Source organism: Rissa tridactyla, chromosome 1 (genome assembly GCF_028500815.1).
Source record: "Rissa tridactyla isolate bRisTri1 chromosome 1, bRisTri1.patW.cur.20221130, whole genome shotgun sequence".
Taxonomy (NCBI): Eukaryota; Metazoa; Chordata; class Aves; order Charadriiformes; family Laridae; genus Rissa; species Rissa tridactyla.
Window position 1 is genome coordinate 145,557,182 of NC_071466.1, and position 12,080 is coordinate 145,569,261.

Sequence of the window (12,080 nt, forward strand, 5' to 3'; positions counted from 1 at the left end):
GCTAGGGCCAATATTTCTGCACACCGCCATCAAAATGAATAAAAGCATTTTTCGCACGTTTTTCTCAGCCCCTAAGATATTTTCTTTTCTACATGTTTCAACAGCAGTGTTAAGTTCTATAGCTCTGTAGGGATGACTGAGCAAAGAAGGTGCTTCTTACTCCTGTAATGGCTCTGGGACAAAAGTAAGAGGAAAGAGGTACTAATTATTGGACCCTCTTAAGTACTAAAAGTTCCCTAACACAATGCCAGGCCCACAGCAGCCATTTAATGTAGCGGGAAGCAGGATCTCACTGAACTAGTTGGCACCACTTAAAATGAATCAGGATCAAAGACACACAGATAAACGAAGTTATGTGTACTTCATCTTCATTCGGACTGAGTCTGACAGCAATGAATCCAATTAGCTTTTCACTGAAGACAATGAAATTAAATTAAGAATGATTTTGGCCTTTTGGCTCTGAAATCTGTGTAACAACATGCTCTTCCGCTGTAAACATCTGCTTTATTTTTTTATTTTCTTTGTATGACAAAGTTCAACACAGGGGATTAATCCAGAAAAAACTTTTCACAGCAGTAGACAGGGAAATCACAGAAGTACTTCCCCTCATAAAATGTTCAAGACTGAGTTTTTTTGTTTAGTCGTGTCGCACAGCTTTTATTTCCAATGTTAAGATGAGGAAAAAAAAAAAAGAAAGGATAAACCACTGTATCATTTTTACACTAGTAGACTAAATGGAACCCCAGTTTTAAGTCCTACAACTTCTCTAAAATTCACAGCCTTTTTTCTTTTTTTTTTTTGCCATGTACTGTGCCTTATGTTCTTTTCATTACACTAGAAATAGGCTTAAGCACACCTCAAGTTCTTCCTAAATCTTATAACAATAGATGAATAAGATGTAATTGAATACTACTAGTGAAGCTGATATCTCAAGCTCAGCCTGTGAAAGTGTCTGTGAAACTCCTTCCGGAGGTTTAGTGACCATTCTGCAGTTGTCAGAATGTAGCCATATGCATTAGTCAAGTGCGGCTGACCTTTTCAAAGCTGTATGATGTAAATATGTCTCTAAATTCACCTAAATTCTTGACGATACAGAAATAATTTGAAAATCATACCTTCTTGGACTAGATCTGATTTAGAGAGATGCCAGAAATCTATAAAGGAAAAAAAATGTTGTCCCAGGATAAAAAATAATGTCAAGGACTAAAGACATATAAAGCAATTAGTGGTTGTCCAATTACATGCCATTTTAAGTAGAATATTTTAGTGGACATGTTTAAAAGATTGGCTAATATCAAGTTTATAAATTCAGATTATTTTTAATACAAAGCCTTAAGATACTGTACAAAATTCCTCTATAAGCTTATCAAAGCATGCTTAATTATAGGATGATTTGCATCTTCGATTGAAGAAAGTCTGCAGAACAAATATGGTTTTAGGAACTGGCTGTAGGGATAAGCACGGGAGAACAGTACTGTGCCAACTACAGAGTGCAAACTGAAGGGAAGGACAGGAAGAAGTTCCTTATTTCTGATGAAATTCCTTTCCCTTATTCACTGTTTCTCCATTACAACTTGAAGAGCAAAGTTGATGCCTTTGGAATGCAGCAGACTGCCCCAAGTGTTATGGGCTTGGATTTGTTTGGTTTGTTGTTTGTTTTTTTTTTTAATTTTTCCTCTCTGGGGACAGAATGCTTCTGGGGATCTCTCGTTTCCTTGACAAACTGCACGACTTGTTTGCCGGTTCCAGAATAACATATGCAGTTTATAAGAGCAGTGCATTCTTTTGCTTTCTATAAAAGAAAAGAAAGTCTCTAAAAAGTCTAAGGAAAATGTCAGCTTCCCAGGAAATAAAAACTTCTGCCTCTTGGGGGGTGTGTGTGTGTGTGTGTGTAGTTTAATAGCTTTTGAATTAAGTGACATTTTTATTGCTTTGAGGCATACATATATTGCAATAGGTTTTATTATTTTGGAAGATGGAAGTGTGAAGAAAGACGCTCTAAAAAAAAAAAGATAAAAGTGATGTTACATTGAATAGAAAATATTTGCATTTCATTTGTTTAAAAATAAGCTGTTAAAATGCATCATGCAATTGTTCACATGTCAGCCCGGACAAATGAAGCAAAGACGCCGTCTTCTTGAGAAAGTAGGTTCTCAGGCGTATCATATTCTAAAATGTTCCCTCGCTTCATGACGATGACCAGGTCTGCCGTTAGGATGGTGTGAACACGATGCTGCCATAAAGAAAAGCGTACAGAAGTTTTCATTATGATAACTCTCACTGCAGTTCATTAACGGGCCTAATGCAAGGCATACCAAGTTGGCGAAAGGCTGTCCTCGTAGTATTTGTAGTAGGTCCTTGTACTGTATCTTTAATCTGAGGAGATCTCCAATTACTTTACAGCCTCTGGCACTGAGCCTGAAAATACTTAAGCACGCACTTCACTTTCGGTCTGCTAATTGCCATTATGGACAGCACAGCTGTTGGAATAAATCCTACGGCATCACTAACGAGCATCTTCCCCTTTAGGAAATACGGGCGAGAAACATCCTGGGTATGCCTGCGCTGTCAGGTAGCTTAGCGTCCCGCTCAGCTCCTTTGTCTCTGCACCCTGACTGTCTGCTCTGCATGTATCTTAGGGCACTCCTGGGCTGTTCTCCTTCTGTAAGTCAATTACCTCCCTCTAAAATTAAAATTGTGGTTGCTACAGGCAATGTTTTAGCCCCATAGGTAACAGGAATGAAACCAGGCGGAGTTTGATTTGAATGCTGTATGAATACAGCCAGTCAGGTGAACTCTAAAAATACGATATTTCACTAAAAGGCTGAAGGTCAGGGATAACTCTATGGAGTGGATTCCTCTAACATTATAGATTACGATTAGCGTAAATAGTCATGTAATTAAACAAACCCAGCAACAACACCCAGCAATAAACACCTTCTTACGCTGTCATCTCAGAAACTGTGCAGTAGAAAGGAAGCAGAGTGAAAGGAAACTAAAGAGGTAAAAGTTACTACCAAAGAGCCAGAAGTCTCGTGAATAGTGTGGACTGAGAGAGTCTACTTGTGAGTCTTCACCAAGGTGGTGAACAGGCCATCCTCTTTGAGGAGTAAGTTTGAGGCAGTGTCACATTCAACTAGAAAGCCTTCAGAAAGGACTAGGACAATATTGGCATCCAAGATGTGAGATACGCGATGCTGGAAAAAAGAAAAGAAAAACAGGTGGGCAAAGGAAGGATCAGCCATGAATGAAGAGAAGGAAGGAAATGAAGCCAATTCTGTGAGCAAAGCTAAATATTAAGGTGTGACATTTTGCTTGATACACCAACTTCGGAAAGGCAAAGCAAAAGAAAAGTGAGATTTCAGTCAGAAGGACAATACTGAAAATTTGAATGGCATGTAACTGAAGGAGAACATGCTTACTGCTAGCATCTTCCGCCTTTACTCACCCCAGAACCTTAGAGCCTATTGTAAATGAGCTAGGTTAAGTGGTTTGCTTGACACAAACTAGTCACTGACAGGCTTGAAACCAGAGTCCAGGAACCATAACTCTAATCTCTAACCGCAGGACTGGATTCCAGACAAAGCAAATGAAGCAGCTGTTGAAACACGTATTTATCTCATGGATAAAACATCTGTTGACTAAGTCTGCCGTCACAAGGTGGAACACTGTGTATGTGTGTATGTGCATATGCATGTATATGTATGCACATACATGTACCTCTCTGCACAGATATATGGAACTTTGGGGCACTAGAAATGGCAGGAAAACAGGAACGATTATCATAAACCCTTAGTCGAACAGATAGTGATTTTTGAGCAATTCCCATCGATTCCAACTTTTAAAACCTTTACCACAACACCAACTTTTTATTCTGAAAGAAAAGATAAACCAACTTGAGAAACCACACTAACAAGCTTTTGAAATCTCAGCTCCTTTTAAAAATTCGCGCCATGATTGTAGATGCTATACATGCATAGACTTCAGAGGTAAAATTCAAATCTAGATCTTGGTGCAACTTTGAATAACGGTTTAACTCATGGGCTTAGTTTCAATTTTTTAGTGAGAATGCCTTCAAACTTTCTTGGAGACAGTGTAGATGCTGAAGTTCCCTGTAAAGTCCTTCTTTATATCTAAATGTTTTAGTTTGGCCCGCTTGCAAGATAGCATCTACTGGAAAATTTCAGGTTGATAGTATGTGTCTTGACTTGTTCTGGTATCTGGGAATATTCTGACCTTGTGTTTTAGTTTTATTTTTTGATGGTTTTAGTTTTAAATAGCGGTGTTTAACTGGTGAAAGGCAAGATTAACTGCCCGAGGAATGAGGAAAGAGAGCATTTGCTGGCATAGATACTTACCGCTATTGTTACAACCGTGCGGTCTGCAAAGGCAGTCATCACAACCTTCTGCAAAATGTTTTCCTATCAAAGGAAAAGGCTTACTACAGTTACTCCATCCTTTTACATTTTAATTCACGTGTATTCAAGCACATAAGAGAGAGGATCATATTCCATACTATCTCTGATCTGTGCCCCAGATTCTCAGTAATGAAATGCCACACAGGGGATATTCTAAAACATTTCATCCCCAAACCATATCAACAGCTATGGCTGAAACAAAACACAAGAGAAAGGCAAAAAAGCTGTCAGTTTTTTCTGCTAAAGGGGTCTCATGGCTGACAGTTAGGGAACATGATGCCTCCTCTTCTAGCAGATCCATGCATCGATGGCGCTAATTGCTATACTCACTGTGGCCATGTCAATAGATGCGGTGGCTTCATCCATGATGAGAATGCTACTCTTGCGGACAAAAGCTCGGGCCAGACAGAAGAGCTGCCTTTGCCCTACACTGAAATTCTCTCCACCTTCTGTTACCATTGCATCTGTAACAAAATCAGTTACTTTGAATGTTGCACCACTGAAATGCTTTACGTTCATACAGTCAGGACTCAGTAATTTTATGTGGGCACTGTGAAAGCTCTGGTTGTGCACTATTCCAGGGCCAAGCAAAATCCCTGTAAAAGCCAATAAGCGTAATCTTGACTGAGCGCTGTAACAGGGCAATACTCAGAAAAGCAAGCACAGCTTCTTGGGAAAGGAGCAATATATCATTAAGCAAATAGTTGGCACAAATAGTTAGCAAATCTAGTAGGCTGCAGGATAATATCTTAGTAATATGAAATACACTTAATATGGAAGGAAGTATGTGAGTTTCCTTTTGTGAACCAGATCCCAGATGAAAAGGAAAATCCTCTGTCAGTGTTCTAGACAAGAGCTACAGCTCTGCTGGCAGAGACAGATTCTGCTGAAGAAGTAGAGGTAAAATGCTTTTTTTTAACTCTTTGCTGACTAGTTGCCCCACTATGATGCTGAGGTGCTGCAGGATTTTTCTGCAATGAGTGGCAAACCAGATTACTCTTCAGCTTTTTAGTAAGAATATTCTCTCTAGCATAGACAGAATATTCATTAGGTGCCTACCAACTCCTACGTGATGATTCAGAGTGTAAGATCCCATGTATCTGTTTAGATGTGTGCATGCTTATACATGCATAATTTCATTATTGGTCTATGTTCCTGGAGACTTGGCTCAGACATACCAAGGCCTCCTGGCAATGATTTGACCATGTTCTTCAACTGAGCAATCTCCAAAGCTTCCCAGAGTCTATCATCGGTGCACTTGCATTCTGGATCCAAATTAAAGCTGCAAAGAAAACCATAACAGGATTCTTGTTACTGCAATTACAGTTCATTCAGGTCTTCTCCAAAGGAATATTTTGGCACTGTGTGTGCCACTTGTCTTCGCTCAGACAGACTGTGTAGACAGACTGCACTGAGCTAGGAAGGTTCCTTCCCATTTACATCCCTTCCTGTTCCACAGTGCCCATCACAAATACGCCATGCAATGCTTGTCCTCACCCCCTGATGGCATACACCTACCGGATAGAGCCACTGAACAATATTGGATCCTGAAGAATGATAGAGAGTCGGGAACGAAGAGTATGAAGAGGTAATTTGCTGATGTCTATTCCGTCAATCACTATCCTCCCTGTTTAAAACAACGTGCAGAAGACATGTGAGGGAATTGCACAAAGCATGTGAGCTGCAGGTAGACAGAAAGAGAAAACAGCTAGTTTGGGCTGGACTCCAGATGACGAGGCAGCGTGCCCCTGCGATCTCTCACCACCTTTATATAAACATGGGGAAGGTGAACGAATGTACGGAGTAACGCAAGCCAGAGGGAACCCAGCTTATTAGTGACACTGCTGCCTTGCTCTCTTTCTTTTCTCCCCCCCCGTCCCCGCCACCTTCCCTTAAAGGAAATAAGTGGCTTCCGTGCTATGTGATAAATGATAGCACAAGAAAGATAGTTCATTATGGAGCAACCTGAGCTTTACAGCCAAACAGAACGAGAACAAGAGCAACTTAATGTAATTAGCCTCGTCCTGTGCCTTTCTCTGTTCCCCTTGACTTTAACAGTAGCAGAAGATATTTAATTTGAGATTGTGCACGATTTCTTTTTGCATAATCTCTGCATGTATCTGCAATCCATAAACAGGAGCCAAAACTATCCTTCAAACTCTAGAAGGAATGGGGTAGCATTAACTTTTTAACAAGAGGAAGATCAGAAAAACAAAAAGGATGTCCTACTCCAAGGCATTGTAATACCATTCATGCTGGTCCTACAGCTCGATTTCATTTGAGTGTTTGGTTGTGAATTAGCCACATACTGTTCTGCTAGCATAAGATTACTGGAAGCCGTCACATTAATCACTCCTTAACCTAGTAGTTCATTCCCCGACAAGAAGTTGCTGCAACAGCTGGGATACTTGGTAAAATAAGAGGATTTTTCCTTTACTAGTCACTACTTCAGGTCAATGAGCATATGGATCTCATCAGAAAAATCTGATTTATGATGTGCTGGGTGTGGCAACTGCTGATATTCAGGCAAGGGAGACGGAGGAAACGTACAAGAGAAACTGGTTGGCTGCTCTGTAAGTAGAAGAGGGGGAGAAAGGCAGAAGGAATCTCATGCCTTGAATCCTCAAACAAAAGCCAGGCACTACTGACCCCACTGACTTTCCCTGGACACAGAAATTTCCTCCAGGTTATGGGAACGGGATGGGCCAGGGAAAACTGAATGAGGATATGGTAAGGGGTATTTTAATCAGGCTCACGTCTGCAGTTTCTCTGGATTACTTCACCGGGCAGCTGCACTCAGAACTGGGAAATACCTCGTGTTAAGTTAATCAGTTCTCTCTCCCAACAGTGAGAACCTAACCAAGAACTGGCAAACACATGGATATTCAAAGCTGTGCAGGTGTGCCTCTTCTGTCATTCCCAATTATCATGATACTGCATTTTGTAGGTTACTCTATGTGGCCCTATTCCGATGAAAGACTTAATCTCCACCTAGTTGGACTAGCATTAGTCTTATGCTTTTATTAGTTCAGAGGAACCAAGATTTCCTCTGTAGGGCGCAATGTCCAATTGTTTTCAGACTTTCACAAAGTCTGAATCAGGTTGTAAGACTTCAGCATGAGACATCAGTGGTTGCATAAACTTAAGCAATTCCTTTTCTTCACGAATGAGGACATGAGAGAAGGTTAGCAGAAGATGAGGTGGACTAACAAGAGAAAAATTAATATGGCATGCATTGGGAATAGGGGAATGTATTTTTCATAGAAGCCAGGGTGTTCAAGGAAAAGAGAAGAGCAGATGAGGAGACCAAAGGGAAAAAGTAAATTAGAGAGGAGCTGGGAAACCAGGAAGGTAATGAGGGGCAGCCAAGCAAGACAGAAGCGAAAAGAGGGTTGGTTTGGACAGAAGGCAAGAAAAGGGAAACACTAAAGAATAAAGAAAGAAGTGAGACGAGGAATAACACGGAACACGTACAAATTCAAAGAAATAACAGAACCATAAGGAACCAAGATGGACAACATGAATGAAATCTGGCTCCAGTAACGTTACTCGAAATCTTGTTATGTAACTTTTATTAGAGCCAGGTCTCCACCCAGAAGTGGACCAGCATAGAGGCCAAATATGGGTCTAGCTGAGAGAGAGAGAGGAATATGCACAAAGGATAAACAGAGCTCGATTAGAAAAGACTTAGGCATTCCCACTGGGAAAAATCAGGGATACAGAAGGAACAGACAAAGAAAAGATACAGAAAGAAGACTGAAGTAGAAGGAACCTTAAAGTTGGCCATAAATATAACTATTATTTTTTGCACTATTTATATATCCAGGAACCCCGGTCATTAATCAGAAACCTATTACCATAGATACATATAGGCACAGAACCACAACAAAAGCGAGTATTAGCTGCGTTACTTATCCTCCCACATCCTACAGGGGCTTCCCTACCAAATGTTCCACGTGCAATGGCTAAATTAGAAACATGGAAATCTTTGAAAAAAAACCCCAAACAACTTTTCATTATGTTTCCATATTCCTGCAACAGTACACAAGTGTATGTATTATAAATGCCAGGGTACATATTGCTGCGAATCCAATTATCTGGGAGAGTGAAATGCTGCAGGAGTGAAAATATAGCAAAATGTTTCCAAAACCTTAAGTCAGTTTCTGCTGTAGTTGTGGGAAACCACAATAAAATAAAAAATAAATATCAAGGGAATGGACTTGTTAAATGCTAGTTTCTATTCTGCTAACATTTTGACAGCTATCATAAGTTAATGCAGTTATTCTTTAGGGAGAAATTTAGAGGCTCCAGAGAGTTGCATATTTTTTCCTCCTATCTCAAAAATGGCATATTGTTTTGTCAGAGCACATGCAAAAAAAAAAAAAAAAAAAAAGAAATATAATCTGTGTGCAACAGTTCCTGGAAGAACCAAGCACTCCTCACAGTAGGACACTTTGTACTTTGAAGGATCAGGCATAACAAGCTCCATTCTAATCAAGTATCTTCTGAGCCAGAAAGCCAGGATAATAAACTATCAAAAAGCCTCCTTGCTTCTTCTGAAGAAATAAAGGGGGACCAGGTTAGGAGTGGCAGCATAGTCCAGTGAAAACTAACCATCAAATATGTCCACCATTCTGAAGAATGCCAAAGACAGGGATGACTTGCCACTGCCAGTACGACCGCAGATCCCAACCTGCAAAAGAAAACAAGATGTTACTTATAGAGGGAAGCTGCAAATCAGACTTGCAGCCCATCTGGGAAAGCTGGACTGGACTGGCCTACTGGTGAGAAGACAGGCCGGTGGCAGACCCCAGGGAAGAAACAAAAGAGCATGGCAAGCACTTTTCTGCCTCTCAGCATCATGAGGACTTGTTCCAGGAACATTTTTGAAGCTTCTGCATTTTGACCCGGACTCCAATGACACTATATGCTGAAATGTGAAATATACTTGCATTTTTACTCAGTTCCGGCCTGGTGTTCATCTAATCTCATTTGGCCACCTAGGCTCACTCTATGCAAAGGCAGTGGACTTGGAAAGAAGTGAGACTCTCAGAAGGAAAACTGATCCCAACCAAGAATAAGATGTCATCAGTGTAAGTTTCTTGACCCATGCCCAGAGGCCTCAGAAAGGACCATCAACATATATAGGTGTCACAGCAAATTGTTGTCATTCTTTCTCTCTGTCACCTTAGGGAAGGGAACACATAAGGAAGAATCTGGAGAATGATAGGCCATTGCTTGACACAGTACCTTTTGTCCTGGTTTGATATATGCCTTAACATGCTTAAGAACAGGCTTCAGGTTGTTCTCATATCGAACGCACAAATTTTCAATCTTGATTTCCCCTTCTTGGGGCCAGTCTTTTGGGACTTGAGAGGGATCTGAAATAATTAACAACAAAGCAAAGCAAAACAAAACAAAACAAAACAAATGCTATCAGAAGGTCACCTTTTATGACATTCCCCTTTCTCCCTCTCTTCTGCCTGGGCACCTTCCTGAAGCCACTCAAGAAATGGAGTCCCAGTTCCCTGCCAGGGGGAAGTTGGGAACGGCCTGGTGGGCACGTTAGCACTTAGCTTCCAGATCCCGACACATAAGACAAGAGGGCAGATGCCAAAGTGGCTCTTGGCAATGAAACCGGGAGAAGCTGAATGAGCAGAGAAGAATGTGGTGTCAGTGCAGTGTTCTGTAACATGTTCTTCGGTCAGTAACCGGCACAGGAAGGGCAGTGCAATGAAGGATGTTGTTACTGCGGTACAACATGAGCTGTTGACATTATCGCAGCTCATATTTCATCCCGATTTGCAAATACGCAGGCAGGTTTTGTCTCCAGACTAAGGGGCTTGGCTTTCCAGGGAAGCTTGCTGACCTGCGAGCATTTTGGCCTTGCCGTTCAAGCACTTCCAAAATACCAGTCAAAGCCCACTTTGAAATATGTGGAGTACAAACAGCAACATGCAGTTCAGGGAAGAGTTGCCAAGGTCTTATTGCCGACGCGTCCCTGTCCTGTAGACCCCATTTGTTGCAAAGCATGTGACTGTTAGTGCATTTCTAATTTGTATCCATATTTTTGTTTTCTGAATAGCTACATGGATGTTTTGTTCATCCCATCCATAACTGTGCCTTGGTACATTCTGATTGTACTGCAGGACCATGCTCTGTCTCCCTGGCATTTGGTAGGGTTTTTTAATGTTGAGTAGCATGGGCTACATATCTCATAGCTGCCTTTGGCTATCCTTGTCACTCAGATCGGTGGAGTTCCTACGTGTCAAGGAGAACAGATTTTGGCCAAAGAGGCATATACATTTTACATGACCAAGCCTACCATGCTCTCGCTTTACCACATTAAAAACCAAAAAGATTAGAATGCGGTACCCAAGTAGCCATCATAGTTCTCCGACTCCATGTTCAGGAAGCTGTGTACTTTTTTTACTGCACCCATCTGCACCTCGAGATCAGCCAGATTCCTCACCACCCAGTTCAAATAGTTGGTTATCTGCATCACAAAATGAAAACAAGGACAAGGTTCAGCCTTCTGTCTGTTCATCTACCTGTTTGCCAATAAAAGTTGGACAAATTTCTAAAAGTCTTTGCCCTGACTCAGCACAGTGGGTCTCTTACTGATGTTACAACAGTTCAAGACTCACTGCAACAGCATCAAATACATAATAAGCCAGTCGTACTCCAACAGAAACAACCATGACATAGTAATTTAGTGCTCGGTATACTCATCCTTGTTTTTTGAAGGAGAAATATGGAAAGGTTGTATCTATCGTCTGACGATGTGACATTACGGGAATCTCTTGTTCTCAGCATCTCGTAATCAGAACTGAAAGGCATCTTCTTTAAACATACAAAAAATCAAAATTGGAAGTGCCATTTGGAAATAACTGCATTTTCTAGTCTTTCAAAGACTGCAACTAAAGATTTGCAAATATATTGAAGAGATTCGATGGGCATTTCACTTCTATTTCCTTCTGTGCACATTTAGATAATTCATTTCTCTCTGTGGAAAATGTGAGGTATTTTAGCATAGAAATATAGGAGAAAAAAAATGTATTATCAGATCAACGCTATTTCCTTCTTGGTTTTTATTCCCTTTTGTTGATCAATAGTAAAGGTATTACTTGTAGCAGGTAACAGTTGATAATTAGTTGACCAACAATAGCCAGTAGCTTAGAGGAACTGATCCCTAGTCAGGACTGACTATTTAAGTCTGCAAATTGTAAAGCAATGTCCTAAACATTTCCTAGATGTTCCTAAGTCTGTATTTAGGTGCTCACGTAAAAAAGAGAAAGTGATCTTATTATGAACAGTTGGTTGCCAAGTGCCTTTAAAAATTGAGATACTTTACGTGCCTGAATAAAGATTTAGAAACTCAACTTAAGACAGTGAAAACATCCTACACAAAAACACACTGAGAGAAGGGTTTTGTCATTTATTTGTGGGAGACTGCTGAATCTGCCAAATGAGAAGTTTATTATGAATAAATCACCCAGCCCCACTTCTTTTCCAATAACCTAATACTCATGCAATAGGCGTACAGTAAATAATTTTCACTGGGATTCAGCAACAACATTTGTTGTCAATTTAGAGGATTTAATTGCTTGCTTTATCCTTAGGATAGAGTTATTCTAGGGGGTATTATTTTCTTTGTTGTTC

At 40.5% G+C, this 12,080-nt stretch overlaps 1 protein-coding gene across 13 annotated transcripts in view; it reads right to left on the bottom strand.

Moving 5' to 3' along the window:
• Positions 1-498: 498 nt before the first annotated feature.
• ABCC9 (ATP binding cassette subfamily C member 9) overlaps positions 499-12,080 on the bottom strand; it is an 80,007-nt gene continuing 68,425 nt past the window's right edge. For 10 of the 13 annotated variants that reach the window (XM_054214944.1, XM_054214966.1, XM_054214957.1 and 7 more), the window contains 8 exons: positions 10,794-10,914; positions 9,669-9,799; positions 9,033-9,111; positions 5,937-6,045; positions 5,597-5,700; positions 4,749-4,882; positions 4,359-4,421; positions 499-2,233 (listed from right to left, as the gene is read on the bottom strand). In XM_054214944.1, the coding sequence (XP_054070919.1) occupies positions 2,096-2,233; positions 4,359-4,421; positions 4,749-4,882; positions 5,597-5,700; positions 5,937-6,045; positions 9,033-9,111; positions 9,669-9,799; positions 10,794-10,914 (879 nt within the window). In that variant the 3' untranslated portion in view covers positions 499-2,095. Of the gene's footprint in view, positions 2,234-3,017; positions 3,198-4,358; positions 4,422-4,748; positions 4,883-5,596; positions 5,701-5,936; positions 6,046-9,032; positions 9,112-9,668; positions 9,800-10,793; positions 10,915-12,080 lie in introns of all 13 variants that reach the window. The other 3 variants (XM_054215035.1, XM_054215026.1, XM_054214935.1) reach the window with 1 other exon arrangement.